Raw genomic sequence first — 23723 nt, forward strand, 5'->3', positions numbered from 1 at the left:
TTACTATTTTATATTAAATATCTGAAATAAAAAGGCACAAGGCATTTACTTGAAAGAACCATGAAAGCAAATTGATAAAATAATTTTATCCCGGGTTTATCTTGGGTTTTCTTCCTGGAAACACAGTTTGTGGCAGAGATCTGTGGATAATTTTTTTACTAAAATGATTTTCCAAATCCCTTAAATTGAACAAGGAATTTTAAGTCTCTTTCTGACGCCCTTCCAGGTGTTGCCTCCAAACACAGGCTGTCTTTATATCGACAAGGACTGTTCAGCTGTTTATTGCCATGAGTCAAGCAGTGAGATATACCATCCTTTCCAAAAGCGGGAGCAGCTGAGAGCTAGCACGTACATCATGAAGCACACGTCAGAGGTGGTCTGTGAGGTCCTGGATCCCCAGGGAAACACCTTTCAGGTGAAGTGCATCATTGGTACAGAGAGAGGGGCTGGGCCTTTGCTTGCCTGATATTCCACACGACAGACCCTCCCTGTAGCTTTTTACCTCAGCTTCTCTGGGGTGAGTTATCTGCCTCCTGCTGATACCGTGTGTGAGCAGTGATGACCGTCAACATCTTTGATTCTCAAGTGCAATTCCGTAGGGGATAGCGTGCCCAGCTATGGGGATGGCGGGAGTGTCAAAGCCAAGTAATTAATTGGAGCAGAAGGGGAGGAGGGGAGAAACAGCACTGGGCATCTATAAGTAATGCCGACACAAAGGAATGGTGGAAGAACGGTCAGAGTCCAGGTTAAAGAGCGAGCAAGTACTTGGGACATAAGGCAAGCGTACTTGTCTAGGCAGAGACTCCTGGTGAGAATTTCAGTTCCCAGGGGCTCTGGTGGGGGTGAGGATGGGGAGGAGGGGAGCCCGGAGAGGTGCTCAGCTACACGGGGCAGAGCCCTGCCGTCTGCTCCCCTGCCCCGCAGAACCACAGCTGCCCTCCCCCCTCTCGGCCAGGCATTGGCAAATCACGGCCATTTGTTTATAAAGGTTCATGAGCTAAAAATGGTTTTTACATTTTTCAATGGTTGGGAAAAAATTAAAAAGAGGAATGTTTCATGACACATAAAACTGACAGGAAATTCCAATGTCAGTATTGTGATATGAAGCTTTCCTGGAACGCAGCTGTGCCCACATGTGTACACATTGTCCCTGGCTGCCCAGCTTGCAACGGCAGAGGCGAGTGGTCACAACAGAGACCCATGGCCCACAAACCCTAAAGCACTTACTCTCGGGCCCTTGAAAAAAAAAAGTTGGCCAACCTCTCCTCTCTCTATATATTTATATTTTACTCCTCACCCAGAAGGGGAATTTTGTGTGTATGCTAGGGGTCAGTGAAGCTATTTTTTAGATTTGGAACCATACCCCGAGTCCCCAACTTTGTTTTGGTATGCAGGCAAGCACCGTCCAGCTTACTTTTCTGTGCTAAGCAAATAAGGCTCTTCCCAGCGTGAGTTCCAGCTGCTAACCAATGTCAGTCCACGATGAATTGAAACCCTCCAGGTTGAACCCTGTGGCTTATCCAGGCCAAGCGTTCTTCTAGGCTTTGATGCTCTTCTTGGCCATCCTCTGCAGTGGTCTTCCAGCCTGGACCACACTGCTTCCTGGAGAAACCCATACTTCCCGGAGAAACCCATGCCATATCCAGACAGTGGGAGTGGCGAGTGCCTTTCTCCCCACGTTGGTACCAAAGCTGTTTCCCTGTGCCGCCCATCCAGGAGTCTTAATCCTGTGCCTGGAGCTGCCACATGGAAACCCCTTTCATGCTGTCACTCTTTCAGTGTTTCAAGACAGCTGTCACATCAGCAGCCTTCCCTCCAGGTTAAAATTCCCAGTTCCTTGAACTTATAGTCCTCAGAAGGTTTGGATCCCCGTCTGCCATCCTGGTCCCCTTCCCTGGGGTATTCTGGATTTGCTTCCAGTTTGTTCTCACAGTCTAGGTGTGGCTTGTGGGTGGAGATGTGCTGCTGCTCATAGGTTTTCGCTTTGAAGCAATCTATACTTAGCAATACCTTACAAGTAAATTACCATGCCTGATTTTCTAATACCAAAAACCACCTGCTTTCTCAAATGGGATCGTCAGAAAATGTAAGCTCTATGGCATTTTTTTTCTTTTAGTTGCTTATACACTTTGTCCCTTAGGTCATGGCTGATGGTAGCGTATCAACTGTGCTACCTGAGAACAGTCTGGAAGATGACTTGAATGCAATCCCTGAAGGCTACGACAGCTTGTCATCTGCTCACCTTCAGAAGAATCACCTGCAAATCTATGGTGAACACATCCCCAGGTAATATGATCAAAACAATACCAGGACTTTTATTTTTTAATTCCAAGTTCAAGGAGCATTTGAACTGAATTCTTCGAGTGATTAGGTTTTTATTTCTTCAAATAGGTTTTTTGTTGTCTATGCCGACGGATCGGGAGTGGAGCTCCTGCGAGACAGTGAGATCGAAGAATACCTGTCCTTGGCGTGCGGGGGACCAACCACGGTGGTTCTGCAGGAGCCCGTGCAGGAGCAGCCAGGTAGGGAAGCCGGGCATCTGGAGCTCTCGGGGTCCCCTTACCACCTCTCGTCCTCCCAACCCGGCCGTGCCCGAGTCTTCTCCATTTCTTTCTCTTCGCTCGCTTTTCAACTCTACTTCCCACCTGGCCCTGTCAGCCCGTTTATGCAGCCATTTGGGTTTATACCAAGTTTTGTCTGAGCATCAACCTATGTAAACGGCAGACGAGTCCTTTTCCTACCTATAAGCAGGTTCGTATCTGTGTTTAAGTATGTTAGGTTTGTACCTTGGATCCTATTTAAATGCTTGTTTACCAAATTCACTTATTAAGTTGAGCAGTTTTTTTATGGAGTCTCTAGGATTTTCTATGTACACTATCATGTCATCTGCAAACAATGACAATTTTTCTTCCTCCTTTCCAATTTGGATGCCTTTTATTTCTTTTTCTTATCTGATTGCTGTGGCTAGGACTTCCAGTACTATGTTGAATAGGAGTGGTGAAAGTGGACATCCTTGTCCTGTCCCTGATCTTAGTGGGAAAACTCTTAAGTTTTTGCCCTTTGAGTATGATGTTGGCTGTAGGTCTGGCCTTTATTATGTTGAGGAATGCTTCCTCTCTTCCCACTTTACTGAGTGTTTTTTATTATAAATAGATGCTGTACCTTATCAAGTGCTTTTTCAGCATCTGTTGCTATGATTGTGTGATTTTTGTCTTTCTAAATGCTTGTTTAATCTTGGTAGGAAAAAAGAAAGAAAAGTGAGATATCTCTGATAAGTTCATTTTTTGTTGTTTTGAAGGTGTTGCGTTAATCAATTTAATAAGAAGAGAAAGTATATTTTTTGTGCGAGTTAAGGAGCCAACCTGGACTATAGGATAAGTTTTGTGATATATTCATTGGACATTTATTTTATTTTGATCAATTTCAAAGAAATCTGTATGTGACTAAAGGTTAGAGATACATATTGCATTAAGTAATAACCATCAGCATATCTAATATGTGTATTTAAACATAGATATAAACTTGCATATTATCTGCGTGCAAAATTGGTATGCTGGTTCTACATTTATGCATTTATTGGTAGGATATATTCTGTGCTCATTTATGAATACGCCTGCATCTCTGTGCACTTACGTGTTTTAGTATGTCAGCACACACACACCAGATGTTATAAACCGTGCTCTTTGTGAATATGAAGAGCAGGGTGCTCTGACTGGTTGTACAGTGCACGTGGGAAGCTGGATGAGAATAAGAATTCAAATTGCATTAACAAGCATCTGCTTGAAAACCCACCATGCGCCAGACACTGGCTGGGGGTTAGGGACACGATGATGAGGTAAGAGCGCGTGGGCCCTGCTCTCAGAGAGCTTAATGTTGAACTAGAGAGATGCGCGTAAATTACGTAGTCACACAAATAACTGTGTGATGATAAGGTGGGGTGAGGTCTATGAAGGAAAGGAAGTCTAGAAGGCTTCCCGCTTCCCTGAAGACACTGGAGCCGAGAGCTGGTGGATAAGTGGGAGTTAGTTAATTCAGGAGGGAGGGCTTTCTTGGAAGAAAGAGTGCAAAGCGGGAAGCATGCAGCACTGGGGAAGGCAGGGTGGGGAGGCCGCGGCACCTGAAGCACAGAGGGGAGAACAGTGCTAGTTGAGCAGGGTGAGAAAATGTTACGACTCAGGGTTACCCTGTGAGTAATGGGAAGTCGACAGAGAGTTTACATCACAGTTGAACGTAATGGGCCGCCCCGACTGCTGGGGAGCTCCACTCACAGAGCAGACCTGGGTAGGAAAGCAAGTCCTGGCCGCGGTCCAGAGCAGCATCTCTCCGAGGCAAATGACCCCAGGAGGTGGGGACGGCGGCGAGGGAAGAAGGGGATGAGCTCGGGAGCCTTCAGTGGTGGGCCGGACGGGACACGGGTGTGCTGTCTGGAGGGCAGAGAGACGTCAGTGAGTGTTTTCAGGTCGTGTCAGTCCTGTCTCTAGTGTTACAGTGACCAAAAGCCTCCCCTTTCTTTTTAGCTCTTAAGGCCTGTAAGCATAATCGCTGGGTCTCGCTTTTCGAAAAGTGCTTGTTGAATTTAGTGAATACTCACTGAAATTTTTAGAATATTTTTGATAGAAAAGTAACTTTCCAATAACTCTCTTTGAACCAGGCGCCCTCAGCATCACCGTCCTTCACCCTTTCCATGAAGCGTCACCGTGGCTAATGAAGAAAGAACTGGACACGATCGTGCCTCCTAATCTGCAGTCGCGGACCTGGGAGACCTTTCCCGCAGTGGAGGTAGAGGGCATCTCACTGAACAGTCACCATCGTTGCCTGTCCATCCAGTCGTGGGCCACAGTCTCGGACCCCCCGTCTGTCCACATATTTTCATTCTCATGTAAATTGTGAATGGGCTTAAGGAACCTTATATTTGAAGACTTGAACGTTGTAGATTTTAGATACACCTGACTAGCTAATCTGTTTTGTTTCTTTTATCCTACATTGAAGGCTTGAACATCTTATGATACAAAAATGCCCACTCTGAGTAACCTTTGCTGTCATGGGATCACTGATACCGTGCAGTACAGAAACCTTCCCTTCTCGTGTTCCCTGTGTGTTAGTTCTGGCACGCAATTTTAGGTCTTTCCCTCTTTTTTTTTGCTTAATGTCTTAATTTGCAAATTGAGTGCATGAGAATAGTTGAAAGGATTGATTATACACAGGGATTTGCAACTATAATATTAAAAAATTAACATTAGAGAAACCCCACTTACAGTTTTTTTCAAAGAATGAAAGAAAATATCTTGAGTAAGAGTCATAAAACCCCAAATCTCGCAAGATTTGCCATTTCATTTTGCAAGCAATGTATGTGATATGTCCAGAACATCGCCCGATGTGAAATTTGTATAGTTCAGTGAAGTCATTGAGGAGATGATCGGAGAGCGATACTTGGGTTAAGCGAAGAGGATGATGTTTTGAGTTATGATGATTTTTGCTTTCCTGCACAATTTTGTAACAGCAGGGGCACAAGTAACGAACACTTAAGATAACAAAGACCTCCTAGCCCTATATTTTAGTTTGGCAACTACAGTCAGTGCAGTGAATGAAGAAGATCTGAACCCTAGGCCCAACTCTACCATTTATTAATGTGGGACTTGAGACAAGTCACATGGGACCCCTGCTTCCTTACCTAAAATATGGAAAAGCCATGCCAAATGGCTCACTAATAAGGTTATGTATTCAAGGTGAAAGCACTGCATAATGACAAATAATATGTCACATGTGAGATTAATAAAGGAAGTTCAGTCTCTTCCTCTGCAACTCCTATAGCTGTGACCACACCCAATAGGAGTGGCCTGGCCCAGGCAAGACCCCGAGTGGTTATCACTGACCAGGCATCAGACACTGAACAGCAATTGAAAACGAAGCACATCAGACGCACTGCAGGACACAGGGCCTCCAACCACACCACCCCCGAGAACACAGAGGACGGAGGCCACTCGAAGGCAGATATTCCTGCCCCAGAGACCCTGGGAAGACTGGAGGCGTGCTTGGTCTAGTGTGAGCTCCGACTCCACTCAGCTCTGTGGACGATTTCCCTCTCAAAGGATCTTTTTAGGTCACAATATGCATGGGACCAGAAAGTTGATGACTGTTTAATTCCCAGCATCTTGGGCTCCCTGTGGGCATTAAAGGACAGTTGCACGCACGCGGCATGAGCTGGGCTACAACAGCATTGCCACAGCATAGCGCTGCGTCGCATGTGCCCTCCAGGGTCTCAGAATGTCCAGGCGCTGGGTCACACGCGTAAGAGGAAAGCTCGCCCAGTTCTGTTACCAGTTTATCTCATATTTGTGAACATTTTCCAGAGCAGGGATTACTTATTGTTTTCACCATTGTATTCCCTAACTAGTTGTTCCTATCCCAGTGTCTACATAATAAGCACTCAGTTAAAAATTCAGACTTCTTTGGTGGTGTTTTTGCTTTGTTTTGTTAACAGAAGAAAACTCCAGGACCTCCGTTTGGCACTTACATTTGGAAGGGTTTTTACAACGAGGCCAAACAGCTGGTGAGCGCCCCAGCCCCTCTTCTCAAGAGCCCTAGCGTGCTGCAGATCCGCCAGTTCATCCAGCATGAGGTCATAACGGATGAGGTGAAACTGAAGCTGCAGACTTCCCTGAAGGTAATGGACTCCTGGCAACCTTGCCCAGAAGAGTCAGGCCCAGGGCGGTCAGTCCCCTTGGTTTCTTCGGGAACCTGAATTAGATAATTTCACCAATATCGGTTTAATGTAACACACAAGTGCCAATCTTCCAGAGGGTAGGGAGTTGAGAGGTAGGAAATACTGCATGATTCCCACGAGGTACTGGAATATTGAGACCCCAAGGACATTGAGAAAATAAGTAACTTTTATACATGATTGTTATACAGAGTCATCCTTTCTCATTATACGGAAAACTAACTGAGTGACCTCTGGGAAAAGGTAGAACTACACATTAATCTGAAATGTGTCATGGAAGACAAATATTGTTGGTTTTTAAAAATGGCCTAAGAATTTGTAAGGATTCGGTTAATTGTATAATCATGTCTGTAACAACTCACTGGCTAGTCTGTTAACTCCGTCGGGACAGGGACCCAATGTGGTTTGATTATGCTGCTGTGCCCCGCACCTGGCAGAGAGCAGGGGACCGTCATTTGTGGAAACAGATCAAATAAAGATGGAAAAAGTGAAGTATATTCCCCTTGGAAGCAAAGGCATGCTTAAGCAACTTACATTCAGTAATAGAATTACAAAGACCCTCCCTGGAGAGGACTCTAGGAATCTTCTAACCCAGCTCTGTCCATCTTATTGATGAGGACACTGGACCACAGAGTCAGTGGCCAGGCCTCTCCGAAGTCCTCATACAGTTCTAACATCCTGCGGCCCTTCAGGCTGCGCTTTGGGATTTTCAGGCTGCGCTTTGCATGATCTGGGCCCAGAATATTCAAGAAAAGGCTTTCCAGATTGCTTGACCAGGAACTGTGGCTGTTGACCATTGTGAACTTCTGTATTCCTAATCTTGTTGTGACATTCCAAGTTGATGTTGACTATGGGGGTGTCTCTGTACCTTATTTCTCTTTTTTATTGATCTGTTTCCTTCTGCCAATGTAGGACTACATCAACCACATCCTGAAGCAAGAGGACGAGCTGCGGGGCATGGCGGTGAAGGACTCCAGAACCGAGGCGGAGAGGGGCAGCGCTGCAGACCTCCTGAAGCTGGTGATGGTGAGGCAGAGGCGCCCCCACGCCCGCCTGTGTCTCGGGGTCTGTCGTTTCAGTGAGGCGGGGCGGAGGGCGGGGGGCGCGCTTCAGGGCAGAAACTGTCGGGAAGGGCTGCCCCTGCCACTTCTGGGAAGCGTTTTCTCCCTCCTTACAATTTCTTGTTTCTGTGGAAATCTGATTCCTTATACACCGAATTTACCAAATGTTTTTTAGGCTCTTCCTTAAGCCATAAATAACTCTGGAGGCAGTTAATTGACAGCTTTCATTCTCTTCAGAGAAATCGGACATTCTTGGAAGTGCAGAATGAATTCATGAATGAAATAGGAAGAAGAAAAAGGAGTTTCTGAAAGTGAAAATGATTTCTATTTTTAGAAATTTGTTAAATGAAAGGAATGACTAAAAAAATCAAATAAGATTTTTAGTGCCATTAAAATTATTCATTTTACAGTAATTTTCATAAAAGATCAAGTTGAGCACTTAAAGAATGCTTCTAAACAAAGTGAGTTTTGTGTGTAACATAATCATCATCATCAAGAAATTTTATCTTTATTTCAGTCTTTTCCTAAGATGGAAGAAAGTACAAAAAGTCATGTTACTGAAGGTAAGTACATTTAATATTTTTCTGCAAAATACTTACAGGTTTCAAAGGAACCACCCTAAATATACCTCTCAGCCATTCCTGCATCTGAGAGCAAAGTACTGTGGATGTATTTCTGCTGTTGTGCTGGCCACGTTGTGGTGTAATTATGTGCTCATCTAATTTCTTCCACCTGAATTGTAGATTCTTGAAAACGGTGATTGCCTCTGATTCATCTTTAACTTCTGTCTTTTGAGTAAAAAGGGAGGCATTTGGCTCTGCCCTCAACCTGTATTTGGAACATAGCTAAGGTACAGCAAGGGATGAACCGAGCGGCCTGCATTGTCCCCACGACACTCGCTCGCTCACGGAGAGCTTTTGGGCAGCGGCACAGCCTCCCCCCCGGACCCGGCCCTGCTTCAGGCCGCAGAGCTCAAGCAGCCTCCTCTCGGAGAGCGCTCTCGCTCAGAGAGCCTTTGTCGTCGGGACACACGCAGCTCCGACAAAGACGGTTACGCGGTTTCCCAGTCCACAGCAGACAAGCAACAGAGGATTTGGTGGCTTGGGGCTTTCTTTTCTGTTTTGGCCACGTGCCCAAGGGCAGAAACCGGGGTTCATTCACCCCACAGATGTTCCTGTGTGTCCCCCACAATGTTGGCTTGCACAGTTGTTTTTGTTTAACTGAATTTTTCTTTGCTTGAAACGTCACTTTACCCTACATACCGACAAGGGCCTGAAGATGACTTGCAGCCACCTCTGTGCAGTGACCATGACCTGAAGAGTCTGTCACGCCCCCTCCATTGCCTCCCGGTCCTTCCACTCTCTCCCTGTCAGTCTTCTACCTGGGCAGCCCCTTGTGTCAGATTGCCAGATGTAGCAAACAAAAATAGAGAAGGCCCAGGTAAATTTGAATTTTAGATAAACAACAAGTAATTAATTCTGTGGTATAATTATTTGGGACCCACTTATACTAAAAAAATTACTTTTTTAAATCTGAAACTTAAATTTAATTCGATGCCCTGTACTTTATCTGGTAAACGTACCTTGTAGCACTGGGACTTGTAGCCTCTGGCACGAGGAAACAGTCACCAGAGGTAAATGGCCAGGTTGCCCCACAGTGAAGGACACGTTCATGTAAACATACAAACGAACAGACGCAGGAGTCAGGTGGAGTCTCGGGTATGTGAAGTCACCCCTGACCCACATCAGCGGCGACCCTAAGCCAGGCGTCCGTCCTGCAGTGTCCCTGAGACACAGGTCTCTGAGACGGCTCCACCCACAGTGCGTTTGTGGGGAAACAAGTTTGGATAGTGCTGCACATTGCCTTATATTCCTGGAGAGCCAGACACGCATTAACTGAGGGAGCAGGCAGAGAGGTCCTGCAGCAGGGAAACGTATTCAGCCTTGTGTGAATCGGGGCTTCCCGAGCTCCACGTGACCGTGGAAGCTTATGTCTTCTCTCAGCCTCCTTCTCACATCCCGCCCAGGCCGTGATCCGTGGAGTACACGCTGAGAGCCACTTCCCAAGTCACCGAAAAATCATTGCATCATAGTCACATCCTTAGATTTACATCCTTATTTATTAAAAAAACAATTTCAATAAAACAGGTAATTTTTTTTTAAGTTCTGGTGCTTCAGATGTGAAGAAATTCCGTTCAGTTGACACTGATTCCCCCAATGATGTGCCGCTACGCCTCACGCTTGGTTCTCCAGTAGGACACTGCGCACAAGTTACTGTCACACTGCAGCTTGGTCACGGAAATGCTACTGAACATTTGGAGGATTGGAGACAGGCTCTCAGATGCGGCAGACTCTGGCCCGCAGCGTCCGCCTGTTGTGACTGAAGACGGAAACAAATGCACAGGCTGCCGCAGTCCTGCGGAGAAAAAGGGACGGTGCTCTCTTAAGATGAGAGTCCTGCGGCCCCTTCTCTCAAGGGGAGAGCGCCTTGGCCACTCTCTCAAGAGGAGAGCTCACCCACCCTTGCCTGGACAGGCTTTTATTGTTTTTCTCAGGTCTTACATCAAAGAAGGATTTATTATCTATTACATAGAATACCGTTGTCTACATTTTAGGTACAGTCAAGGAAACGAAAATAACAAACGCAAAAGGGAAAGGTGGCGAGCTGGTCAGCTCTGTCCTTGGGAAAATTCACACAGGCTTTGGCAATTACCTTGAAGATAGGCAATAAACATCTACTGCTTCAGACCAGGGTGAGGGAATTTTAGCAAGAGCAAGCCATAGCAGTCTGTATGCATTTCCTAGGCCTGATTCCCATGGGAGAACCCAGTTTGAGGGTCTGGCTCCTGCCCACCACTGCGCTTCTACAGGTTTTCCATACAGAGCTGAGTCACATTTGCCAGATTCAAAACAAACCGGTTCCCTGCACTCAGAAAGCATCTCAGATGGGTAACTGGGTACTACTAGTATGCTAAGCGGTAAAGCCAACCATGTCTGTTTTCACAGTCGCAGCCCACCTGACCGATTTCCTCAGGCAGTCTGTGGCTGCTTCTCCAGAAGACCTTCCAGACACATTCAGTACAGAGTTCTTTGAAAAGAAATGGAAGTAAGCTGATCTAATAAATGCGTTCCAAATTGTGTCCAAGGATTGCATACAGGGACGGTGAATGGAGAGGCAGGGTGTCATGGGTACGGGTGACCACATCCGGGATGCTCAGCCTTGCATCCGCCACACTGCCCACGAGCTGTCGCAGCTGATGGCGGTTCCTTCGCTGTCTGTAAGCTGGGAGCACTGCCCCCGCTTTTGGAGGCACGTGCACTTGTTTGTTCCTTCACTGACCCAAGCGAGCGTGAGAGGCGTGCCCGTGGCGTGGAACACTTTGTGCTGGGAGCTGGGGGCAGAGGGTGCCAGATAACACAACTTGGCCCGCCCATCTTGGAGCTTGTCGGGTGCTATCGGGAAGAGCCAGTGAACCAGTCAGCACGTGGGTGGACTGTGATAGACGGGGAGAAATGCCCCAGAAGGTTCTCCTGGGCCACCAGAAGGGAAAAAGGCCAGCGAGGACCTGTTTTATGACTTCAAACACAGGGCCGCTTGCAAGGGGGCATCTTTCAGAGAAAAGGAGACATGTGCTTTCAGACCTGTCAGAGTATCACTCAGACTCGTACCAGGGGCAGCCAGGTGTCCCAGGGGCCTGCTGGCTGCCAGCTAGGCTCCTGACTCAGGAAGGAAGTTCCCTGAGATGGGGCCACTTAAGATGACAGAGGAAGAGCTGACTGTGTGGAAAGTCAGCAAAGCACCCACCTTACCCTTCTCAGCCATGCTTTTCTTCTTTCCTTTCACATAGGGACACAGAAACAGGAAAGCACTGGAGTGAAAAACTAGCTCAAAAGAGGTAATCCTACCCTGAAGTGTATACATAAGCACATGGAAAAGCCCAGTTCTGTGGGTCCTTAGAGTCTTAGAGGGGGTTGGGTGGGCGGGCCTCCCCCCAGCCTCCCGCTGTCGTCCTGTCTCCTCCGCGTTTCTGCCACGTGGCCACGCAGCTTTTGAGTGAGGACATTCCTGTCCCTCGAGGATGCCCATTCGACCATTAGGTAGATATTCTCCCTCTCATAAGTAAGAAAGCTCTCTGTGCTTCGGTAGTTTTAATATACTGATAAATATTCTAGAACTTAATACAGTACATAGTCATGAACATTCAAGGACTCTTATTCACTTAAGGAATGCACTATGTGCTTTGGTTTCCTTTGAGTCCCAGCTGATGATAACTCTCTTGCCATAAAGAGGAGGCCAGAGAGGTGGACTGAGTCTGTAGCAGTGTGTATGGCACTGCTGTCCACATTCCCAGGGCTCCTCTCCAGAGTGACCCCCAGGGCAATGGCGCTTCTGAACACACAGTCGGGGTTGCCTTGTGGAATGTGTGGGAGAAGTGGCGAGGTGCAGCCTCAAGTCTCACGGCCCACCCCACATGCAAGGCCAAGCCGCAAGGTATATGCTGTGTCACAGAACACCCCTGGAGGGGTTTCCAAGAGGCTGGTGACAGTGATCGCCTGTGAGGAAGGACACTGGCAGGTTAGGGGACAGCGTCACATGCTCTTCAATAGTTTCTGAACTGTGGACATAGGCACGTGTTATTTACTCACGGTCTCAGAATTCTGAAACACTAAAATTTCAAATTTTAACCAATAGGCAGGTGGCAGCAAGGCAATGAAAGTTTTTGGAAAAGAAAGTGAAATGCATAATGCAGTGTGTGTCCCAGAAAGGCAGGTATTGGGAACGCAGAAAACGGGCCGGGGAGGGGGGTGAGGAAGGAGAACGTTTCAGGGAAATGGGAGGGGGCCAGCGAGTGTCAGACGCTGCGGAAGGGTCCGAAAGGAGCATGGAAAGAAGAGCTTGGGTTTATTGACTGGAAGGTTTATTGATCTCTTCTGTGGGAACAGTTGCAGGAGAGTGACAGGCGTGGCCGGACTGCCGCAGGCAGGTGAATAAATTCAGCGAGGCAGTGGTGAGAAACCACAGCTGTTGAAATAAGACATCTTGGCGCAGCCAGTATTTCCAGAGAGGCCGCCCAGTACGAGAGCGAGCGCCGGTCTTCGAGCCAGCGGCCGGGTGTGTGCGCAGTGTGCGGTGCTGGCCGGGGCTGCACTTCAGGAACTGAGTTGGCTTCTCTGTGAGACGAGGACCGTTGGAGGGCCTCAGGCCTGAGGTCCGCTCACCTGTTGGGTAACGCATTGCTGACCAGCGTGTGTACATATTGAAATCGCGGGCTTTGGAGGCAGGCAGCCTGGGTTTCACTTCAGACTTCACCTCTTACTACTTAGTCATTTAGGGTAGGCTGCATAACCTCTCTAGGCCTTGATTTTTTTATCCAATACAATGGGAATAATAATAGTAACTCAGAATTATTGTACAATAAGGTTCAATGTAAAGTACTTTGCCACGTTTCTGGCAAGCAAGGATCACTTAAAATTGAGACTATTTTGGATTGGAGTAGGTTCAGCTACATTTAACAGACAGTCCCCAAATCAGTGCATTTACAAGAAATAGTTGTTTTTTTGTTTTTTTGTTTTTGTTTTTGTTTGGTTCTTAATGTAAAAGAGAAGTCAGAGGTGGGCAGTCCGTGGCAGATAGTGCCACCTCATTGGAAACTCGGATTCTGTCTTGTCATCGGTGTCATCCTTACTGGCGTGTGATTTCCATCCTCAGAGTTCCTTCTTGGCCGCAGAACGCTACAGCTACAACCACTGCATCCATATTTCAGGAAGGAGGAAGGGATGGGCCAGGGGCTATGGGGGAGCCTCCCAGCTGAGTGAGCCCTCTTTCAAAGCTGTCTGGAGTCTTACTCAGTGACTTGAGTTTGCTTCTCTTTGGAGATTGTGTGTGTGTGTGTGTGTGTGTGTGTGTGTGTATAAACTAGAATATTGCCTCCCCAGTGTAGGGTTCTGGTATTAGAAAGACAACTAGCAGGATTATCGTGATTGCTTTTGTTTCACTTTGTAATCACCAATCACATTATTCATAAACATTTACTAGGGTTTTAGTTTTAGTTTTTGCTACCATTGCTACTGAAATTAGGCAAATCTAGCTGGCATTTAAACCATGTGGTTTTTGGTCTTTTGAGATCAACTGTCAAATCAAACTACCACCTGGCACCATTATTTTCTATCTTATATGGAAGTTTGATTTCTAGGCAGGAAATGCTACTGATTCTAGAAGAAGCAGAAAGTGAACCAAAACATACAAAAAAAATGTCTGACAGGCTCGTTCGTACTGCTAGCGATCCCATTTTCTGTGGGATTTAGAGCTAAAACACATGCAGATAACGTTTTGAAATATTTTGTGTTTTCTTTTGCATCATTACGGACATATCGACCAGGAAGGAAATTGAAAATACACGCAGTCGTTTAATGAACATTAAGAACAAAACAATACCGCCCTACTTCAAACCTGACTTGAGCAATGTGTATCAGTCTCAGGTAATTGAGTGTAATTAACAACTATTAAATAAGTGTCTTTTTAAAAGTTGATACATTTCATAGGTTATTATTTAATGTACATTTCCTGAAGTTATTTCTTTTCTACATCAAACTGACTGACTAACCCACACTGTCAAAATCCATGCCCTCACAAGTGTACGAGAATGCTGATATCAGGTCTTGCACCTAAGTAGAAGTTCTTTACCAATTTATAACTATCTATCTATCTTTCTGCCTTGAAGTATCACGGCGAATTGACTGTATCCCATCTATTTCGAGCCCTTTTAACATTCAAATTCGCCCTATTGATGATTATCCTCTGATAAATCCCATTTTTATTAAAGTTTCTATTTCATTAAAATTCCCTTACCTGCCAGCTGCTGAGATAACACAAAGATGTCACAAGCTCATGGAGGCTCGTGGAGGCAAAGCACTCCCCTCCCCCTCTGTGAAGCACTGAAACTCTCAAGCGAAGTAAATGTATTCATGTGTTCAGAACTCCATGGTATTATGAAAGCTCCAGATGCTATTATTAACCAGAGGCTGCCCCAGAAGAAATTACAGGAAATTATGACTAATTAACAAAATGTAGAATTGAGTTAATCAGCCTCTTGAAAAACTTTCAGTTTGCAAGAATTTATTTCCAGGGCCTAAAAAAAAAGACTTTTTTAAAAAGAGTTTATTTATTTATTTTTAGAGAGTGGGGAAGGGAGGGAGAAAGAGAGGGAGAGAAACATCAGTGTGTGGTTGCATCTCACGCGTCCCCTTCTGGGGACCTGGCCCGCAACCCAGGCATGTGCCCTGACTGGGAATTGAACTGGTGACTCTTTGGTTTGCAATCCAGCACTCAATCCACTGAGCCATACCAGCCAGGGCAAAAAAAAAAAAAAGACTTTGATCATTGCTCATTAACTGGACATGCTGTGACAGTTGCTTCCCAGCCGTGCATCAGTCTGAAATAATTCTTTTGGTTTTTCCTTTAAGTTTGATTATCTGAACAACCTTTCCAAAAACTTGCCTCCTTTTCCAAAGAAAGGTGAAGATGGAAACAAAACAGCTGTTCAAAACACGTATGATCTTCATCCAGGTACGGTGCTCACGTAGCTCTTACTCCTGTCAACATGCTTAAGTGAAGAAAACCCAAGAGTGGTCTCTTTGACCCTAACTAGTTCCTACCACCTTTTTCTCTTATTTGGCCTCAGTATCAGCTGCTGATACAAGGTACTATGACCTGTATGTTAGTCTTGTCTGACTTATAGGAGGAAAACAAGATGTAATTAAAATTTAGGTGTCACCCTGAATGCTTAAAATTTATCTAAAAGCATTCAGAAGACTTGGCTGATTTAAAAAGGGGGTAATGAAAGGTGGTTGGAGAACAGGTTATTCTCAAGGTCTCAAAGCATCACCTCAGATATACGTACCAACTGTAAGGAGGACAACGTACCTTTGCAGTGCAGAGAGATGGCAGCTTCCACTTCCTCCAAGCGGTCACACTTCTGCCGGCTGCAAGACAGCCTCGCAGTGAGTGCTTTCTCACACAATGCAATAGGAAGTAGATGAAGGAGAGTTCTTGCCAAAAATCCTTAACCTGAATTTAATCAACAGGAAGCCACCAGATGAATCTAGAAGGCAGACATTTTATAAGACAAGGGGCCTAGACTCTTCAGAAAGTCAGTATTATTAAAAGAAAAAGGTAGGGTGATTGTTCTATATTAAAAGAGGCTAAAGAGGTATGAAAACTGTGTGTAATGCCTGAACTTCAGATGCCAGGTTGAGAAAAAGCCACTGAAAAGATAGTGTGGAGCAGCTGTTACTTGTTTGGGGACTCAACACTAGGGGGCACTGTGGCGTCACTGAGAGTTTTCTCGGGTGTGGTGATGGGCTGTGGGTATGTGGGAGAATCTCCTCATTTCAAGAGATGCCTGTTGAAGAATTTAGGGATAAAATAACAGCTAGTGCTTCTCTCTGTACCCTGGGCAGTTAAAACTCCCAGGTAGGGGAATTTTCTCCTGCACAATACAAACCAGAAAGTCAGCTGCCTGGAATGAAAACAGCCCAAGAAAACATCTCAGTACAGTCTGCAAAGCCAAGATTAAGGCTGGAACAAGGGTCATAAATGCAGTGGGGGAGTTGGGGGTGAAGGCTGACGGTGCTTGTGCTGCCACCTGCACGCTGGACAGGCAGCTCCAGCACTCAGGCCCGCACCGCCCTTGGAGCGGGCGAGGCTTCTGCTCCCCTGCACCGTCCTGCAGGCGGCCGCCACCGTTCAGCCGGGGCTGGCCCAAAGTCCCAGGGGTGTTTATCTGAAATTGGTTTTATATTTCATTCATTTCTTAGAGGAGCACATTTTAATAAAGAATTAATGTTCACAGTAATGAATGCATGTAAGATTGGAAGCTTTTGTAGCCCTGACTGGTGTGGCTTTATTGGTTGGGTGTTGTCTTTGCAAAGGTAAAGGTCACCAGTTCGATTCCCCATCCAAGCACGTGCCTGGGTTACGGGTTCAGTCCCCAGTTGGGTGTGTGTATGGGAGGCAGCCAGTTGATGTTTTTCTCTCTCTCACATCAATGCTTCTCATGTTCTCACCCTCCCTTTCTCCCTCCATTCCCCTCTCTCTCCAAAAAAAAAGGAAGCTTTTAAAGAAATCACATTGCAGTTACTCTTGCCAGATAAAAGTAGGCCAAATTACTTGGTCTCTGCTTCATAACCCAACAAGAAAACCACTACTATGTAGTCATTAGGCCCAGAAAGAACCCGGCAGCTCCCGGGGGTGTGAGCCTTACGGATAATGTCCTGTTTGTTCATAACAAATGTTGTGTGACGGAGGGAGGATCATTGCCTCCTAATAGCTTTCCTCTGTTTAGTCTCCCCGGAGGGGAGAGGGGCTGGTGAGCACCTTGTTCATTGTAAAGAACACAGACATTAGTAGTCGTTGTATCCTTGTCCCGAATATCACTTTTATAATATTTGTTTTGGGTTTTCCAGATTCCCGGTCAAAAGCAGTTTTAGAGCAGGATTCCTCAGATACGCCTAGTCCTCCAAAACAGCAGAGTCCTGTGGCTTTCAAGGAGTCCACTAACCAGAAGCAGACTGAAAATTTAACAAGCTCCACTGCAGGTATGGCAGTCATTGGTTTTATCTCTTTGTTTCTCAGAACTGAGCATTACAACTTTTTGGAGTGTGGGCGATGGTACTGGGGGCCGAAGGTATGGTTGGTGGGCATAGGGGAATGTCCGAGTGCCGTGGATCCTGGAGCTATGACCGTGGGAAGGCTTCCCAGCACAATGCGGATGCTTGGCCAGGTGGGTTGATACACTGGGTTTGGGGAGACGAATGGGTCTGATTGCCAAGGAGTGGGTATGATGACAGAATATATAACCCATTCCAGGGAAACGGGAGAGCAAGGCCAGAAGCAGGTGACCGATGATTGAAGGTGACGGTCAGTTGATTAGAGGTCTCGATGAGGTCAAATAATTGCGTGTTAAATACGATAGAGTAATAAGCTAGAAGAACAGGAGGTGGTGGTCTGGAGAGGGAAGCTGGGGACCAGAGTGTGAAGGTGGTAAAACTGTGGGTGCTGGCAAGGTTGAAGGTGTGACCATGGGAGTTTCGGAGGTGGAGAAGAGGCCAAAACGAAGACACGGGATGATGGAGAATCAGAGAGGCAGGGTGGCGTCACCACGAGAGATGGAGCGGCAGGCCGTCCAAGGTGTCGGGGTCTCCAGTGAGTCAAGGGGGCGACCGAGAGTCAGTCAGTGACTACCGCTCAGGGGCGTCGTAGGTGGTACAGTCTGACGGCACGAGCTTCAGAGGAATGGGAGGCTTGGAGGAGGAGAAACAGTTTGAAACGAGGACGCCTGCTGCACCCCCAGGCTTAGGACGCAGCAGTGCGACTCCGCCACAAGGTGAGTGAATTTTGGTATAAACAGCGGTGTTTAAAGAAGCCATTGTAGGAAGAGATTAACACAAACCATGGGGAAAGCTTTCCAGGAGACATGGTCTTGAAGAATTAGTAGGATTTCATAGATTTTAAGACTTAAGACTGGATCCCCTAAGACAACCTCCATTTTACTTGAGGAAGCTGAAACCTAGAGAGAGCCAAGTGGATCTAAAGTCATACCGCAAATCTGGGATGGAGCCAGGGCTAGAAAATGAGTTTTTCGACTCCTAATTCTCTACATTGTATTACACTGCCTTCCAGAGGTAGGGAAGAGAAAAGGTGTTTTATATGAAAAAAAAAAGGAAGTGTTGGAAAGCCTGGAGGTGGGAGTGGTGGGAGAGAGCAGGACAGCAGCATACGCAGGTCGAAGGGTTCTTCGTGGTGCGAGATGGCGCTGGGGAAACGCAGGGGAGTCAGCCGGAGGAGGTTTGGGTCTGTAGAATAAAAGTGTGCTTGTGGGTGCGTGTGGGCTAACGCTGCGTAAATGCTGCAGTGGGCTAAAGCATCCTGTCCAGGGGCTGCGGGCCGACCCGCACAGCCTCTGCCCCAGACTGTGGACTGGGGGAGCTGGGGGCGGCCGCGAGGCCCCAAGTCTGACTGTGCTCTGTCTCCTCCCACCTCCACACGGGCTCCGGGACACGAGATTGACAGCTTGACAAGGCAGCCGTGAGAAATCAGCAGATGCTGCAAGTGGTACAAGCCAGGGCACCTTTTCTCCAGAGAGGCAGTTGTTAAAATTCTACCCGCACGCCACAGGCTGCGGGTAGAGTTTGGGTGCATTCTGGGGCCCACAGTAAGCAGGAGCCAGCACCTGGGCCAGCCATTCTCAGCACAGAGGGCAGCGCTCCGGAGGCGAGGGGAGTGGTGGGGGGCAGGGGAGTCCGAGGGGAGCAGGTCCGCAGCTCACAGCCTCTGCTGGGCACCGCTGCCTCCACACCCGGGCCCTGGTCCCAGCTCAAAGTCAATGGGGCGGAGAAATACACCCCACCTACAGGGAAGGCCGGCTCAGAAAGAAAGTAAATAAAGCCATACCCTGAGAGGAAGTGAAAGAGTTACTGTCAATAAATGCTACAGTCTGTGTCGGCACTGACCCAGGGAACCCTTACAGGGACTTCAGGTGGATGGGCTCCAGCAGTAATTCTCAGATGCTACCACCAGGGGGAGCGTCCCAGCTGTTCAGATAGCCACTGAATCAGCCGGTGACCAGCCCCTGCTCCAAGGCCCTACAGTCCTGCCGCCTTCAACCCCCAATTCCTGGTGAAACCCCGGGTGGTGCCTGTGGGATAACAACCCGTCTGCGCTGTGGGGGGCAGTACAGCGCCGAGCTTCACTGAGAGCGGAGGCGCTACCTGGCTCCTGGTAGAAGAGCTGTGGAACTTCGGGCCCCCTGTTCCACCCCTCCACCCTTCCCGGTCCTCTGCTGTAACGGGGAAGTAATGACATAAATACCCACCACAGGGCTGTGAAGATTGAGTCGGTTAGTGTATGTAAAATGCTCAGAGCAGTGCCTGGCACGTGATTCATTCTATATCGGTATTTACTATTAATGATAATAGTATGAGCAGTTAATCAGCGCCATTGGACTGGTGAAAACGGGACGCAGCAGGAAAAGGGGAAGACCAAGTGTGAAATGGACGGACTCCGTCACAGGGTCCGAGGGCCCGGGTCTGCGGGGGCAGAGCAGGCTGCTGAGGGCGGGACACTGGGCGTCCCACAGTCACAGGGTCCCCAGGAGCCGACCCCGCAGCACATACACACGCACAGTGCAGACTGGCAAAACGCATTCACATAAAACAGCCACACACGTGGTAAGACCACAAACAGAAAGATGCATCAGGCCGTTAGAATGGTTGCCCGTGTGACCGAAGGGAGCAGACACATTAAACCACTGACCACTGAGCACCGTCCCCAAGATTCTGACCTGCTCTGGTCTGAAACAGGGCTTGTGTGGCATGTGGCCTGGGGATCCCTGCTTTCCAGAATTAGCCCAGGAGACTGTGGTGCACAGGTGGACTGGGGACACACCAGGTGGCTGGGTAGGACAAACTCACTCCTCCTGCAGAACACTTCAGGGACCAGAGGTGTGTGGGGTTTTCCCACACTAAACAATTCTGTGACACCAGCGAGATGTCCGACAATCCACTCAAGTCTGACACTAACCAGAGTTCGCACGAACCCTGCAGGTCACGGGCTCGCTCTCCCAAGGCTGTCCCTTCCCTTCAGATGCCAATCACAAGTCCAGGTTGTCACCTGTGCTTTTGCGCCACCAGCTATAAATCGGAGCTCCCATCCCCCTTCAGGAGTTTGATAATCTGCTAGAACAGCTTACAGAACTGATACATTATAGTATAGGAGGGGATATGACAACGGGCACAGATGAAGAGGTACGTAGGGCGAGGGGTCTGGAAGCGTCTGGCACGGGAGCTTCTGTCCCCATGGAGTTGAGTGTCCTCCCTCTCAGCACACAGCCGTGTCCACCAACCCAGGAGTTCTCCGAACCCTGCACGGTAGGGATTCTATGGAGGCTTCATTACACAAGCACGATCCACCACTAGCTCAGTCTCCACCTCCTCTTCCCTTCCCAGAGGATGGGGTGGGGCTGAAAGGTCCAAGCTTCTAGTCATGGCTTGGTCTTCTGGGGGCTGGCCGCATCCCGAAGCCACCCAGGAGCCCACCCAGAGTCACCTCATTAGATCAAAAGACAGTCCTGTCACCCAGAAAACCCCGCGGGATTGAGGACTGCTGTGTCAGGAGCCTGGGCCAGAGAACGAATACTGGAACAAAAGATGCTTCTAGGCTCTTGTCACCTAGGAAATTACAAGGGTTGTTAGGAGCTCTGCCCCAGGAGCCAGGGGCAGAGACCAATATATATGTTTTCTACCATCTCACTCTAGTAAAAGGAATGTCTTCCTTGTGGAATCTGAGACACTTGGGTGCACATTCCAGCCCTGACACCACTTTCAGTGTCGGGGAGAAGTTACTTAACTCTAGAGTTACACTAGTCAGGTCCCCTCAGCCGGTAACTGAAAGACCTGAAACACAGACTCATTGAACAACATCAAAGAGGGGGGACTTACTGGAACTCAAATCCAAACCCCAGAAAAGTGGAGCTGGTGCTGGGCCAGGATGCCTGGGTACACCAGCTCCGCAGGATTGAGTTGGCATCTGGCCACACCTGGTCTCTGGGCGTCTCCCTGCCTCCATCCTCCCCTACCCCTGCTGGTCCCTGAGTGGTTTTATCCTCTCCTAAAGGGACAGGCTCTGTCCGTGACTGTAGAGGTCCAGGATTCTGATTTCTCCAGATCTGTAACCCGGTGGGCAAGGTGGGCCTATCCCTGTCAGCTTCAGTGGGAATATTCCAGTGAAAGGCCTGCGTTGGCTTTGCCTGGCTCTTGTCCCACTGTCCTGGCCGGGCCAGGGATGTCGTGGCTGCAGGAATGCATGTGGTAGGGGCGGGGCTGGAGGGGGCGGGCGATGGGGAGACTGCTGAGCACACAAAGGTGGTGATTACATAACCCTCCACTCCGAGGGTTTCATGAGAACCAAGTGAGACGCCGTATGTAAAATATACCTGTGGTGCTCGCCTGCAGGTGGTGGACACTCAAATACTGGCCCCTCCCCTTTCCTGTCTTGATGACTCTTAAATGCAAGAGTGGACGTTTAGCTATGACGGTCTAAAATACAATTCCTGTCCCGACCTCCTGGATATTTGGGGAAGTGTGCCCAGCTGCAGCTGTGCGGTTATCTGCCCTTGCTGACTCCTCACCAAGTTTAGTGATCTGAGCATTTGATGCTCTGGCTTAATTCACCTGTAATTACAGGCGCTTTTTAGAACTACAAACATAGTAGTTGAACCAAAGAAATTCTCGGGATTGTGCCCTCATTAGTTTTAAGGCTGGTGTGGCTTAGTGGACCGAGCACTGGCCTGTGTGTGAACCAAAGCATCATCGGTTTGATTCCCAGTCAGGGCACATGCCTGGGTTGTGGGCCAGGTCCCCAGCAGGGGGTATGCAAGAGGCAATCACACATTGATGTTTTTCTCCCTCTCTTTCTCCTTTCCTTCCTTTCTCTAAAAATAAATAAATAAAGTCTTTAAAAAAAACACCTTACAGGACAAATGTTTTCTTGTGCTGTACCTTGTTAATTTAATGGCAAGGACCCTGAAGATCTCAATGTAAGTTCAGTTCATCGAAGGCAAGTCACTCAGCTTCACAGACTCTGGTTTTTCTCATTTATTTAGAAAAGGCGATGCTAATAGCATCTGCCCTGCCATCTCAGAGAGCTGCTGTGAGGACCAACGTTAGGTAAAGTCTCTTCGTAAAATGTCAAGATACAACACTGGGGTTAATGCAGAAGCCTTTGTTCTTTTGAATAAGCTCTCTAAAAAGGAGAGAAGAAAAGTTTCCCGAGTTACTGTATGTTCTTCATACTCCGGGGTGACCTCGGAAGTTCAGAACGAAGCCCCGCGTGGTAACCCCGGCTTCCTCCCTGACAGACCCAGAGCCGAGCGTGCCCGTGAAAGTCCCCACCCAGGCGCTGCTGCAGGACGTGGCGGGACAGGCGAGGAAGGAGAGAGTGAGGCTGCCTCACTACCTGCTGAGCTCCAAGCCCAAGTCCATACCTCTCCCGAAGGTAAACCCGACGTGGGGGCGAGCTCCCCACAGCCGGGCAGCCTTCCCAGTGACCTTGGCCCGCTGAGCGCGTGGCGGCCACACTCTGGGCTGCTGGGTGCACCGCCTCACCACGAGGGCCTCAGGCCACAGGGAGACACACTGAAGGTTGCTTTGCAGGAGCTGGCTCCTACGGGCTCCCGGAGGGACGGGACTTCAGGAGCCAGCTGGGAGGCCCCTGGGAGCTTGAAATCAGCCGCTCGGCATGCTAACCCCACAGAAACCGACACATGCTGTCAGTCCAGGCTCTCTTCGGCGAGCCGGTTTTGCCGACACAGCACCAGCTAAGTTGTCGTTGGCCACCCTCCTCGTGTCTGCACACATGTTCCGTTTGCTGCTTGCCTCACCTTGGCCCAAGCCCCCTGAACTTCAGCTGCGGTGGGTTTCCCGTTGTTTCATTCTAGCTCTTTAAAAACATCCGGCTCCTTCCTTCCTCGGAGCCTCTGAGATTAAGATTCCAGCCCGCTCTGCTGGGAAGCCTTCCTCGGGCCCCCAGGCGAGCTTCGGTGTCATCCTTCGACACTCTCGGGGCACCCCGTGCTCCTTGTCCTCACGGAATCTTCTGCAGCGAGCGTGACTGACATGTACAGGGCTGCTTCCCAAACTCGGATGTGCCCGTGAATCTTGTTAAAATGCAGATACCGACCAGGTCTGGTGTGGGGGCCTGGATTCTGCAGCTGGGACAAGCTCCCAGGTGAGGGGAGTGCCGCGTGCCCGGGGCATACCAAGGGCACGGGGCTGTGGCTCTCAGATTGGGGTCACCTGACCCAGCAGCACTGGCCACACGTGAGACCTTGTTACAAATGCAGATCCATGGGCCCCCTCCCAGATTCCCTGACTGAGAAACTCTGG

The 23723-nt window shown here is 48.4% G+C and overlaps 1 protein-coding gene across 1 annotated transcript in view; it reads left to right on the forward strand.

Annotated features, from left to right (window-relative positions):
• The window catches only part of SPAG17 (sperm associated antigen 17), a 178945-nt gene that overhangs the window by 145062 nt on the left and 10160 nt on the right, over positions 1-23723 (forward strand). The window contains exons 32-44 of the mRNA XM_045816754.1: positions 227-415; positions 2141-2286; positions 2392-2522; positions 4652-4779; positions 6482-6664; positions 7634-7747; positions 8300-8345; positions 10788-10887; positions 11630-11677; positions 14162-14261; positions 15246-15348; positions 17247-17378; positions 22697-22833. Of these exons, the coding sequence (XP_045672710.1) occupies positions 227-415; positions 2141-2286; positions 2392-2522; positions 4652-4779; positions 6482-6664; positions 7634-7747; positions 8300-8345; positions 10788-10887; positions 11630-11677; positions 14162-14261; positions 15246-15348; positions 17247-17378; positions 22697-22833 (1557 nt within the window). The remainder of the gene's footprint in view (positions 1-226; positions 416-2140; positions 2287-2391; positions 2523-4651; positions 4780-6481; positions 6665-7633; positions 7748-8299; positions 8346-10787; positions 10888-11629; positions 11678-14161; positions 14262-15245; positions 15349-17246; positions 17379-22696; positions 22834-23723) is intronic.

The sequence above is a fragment of the Phyllostomus hastatus genome, unplaced genomic scaffold (genome assembly GCF_019186645.2).
Source record: "Phyllostomus hastatus isolate PE091 unplaced genomic scaffold, TTU_PhHast_1.1 phas_scaffold_216, whole genome shotgun sequence".
NCBI lineage: Eukaryota > Metazoa > Chordata > Mammalia > Chiroptera > Phyllostomidae > Phyllostomus > Phyllostomus hastatus.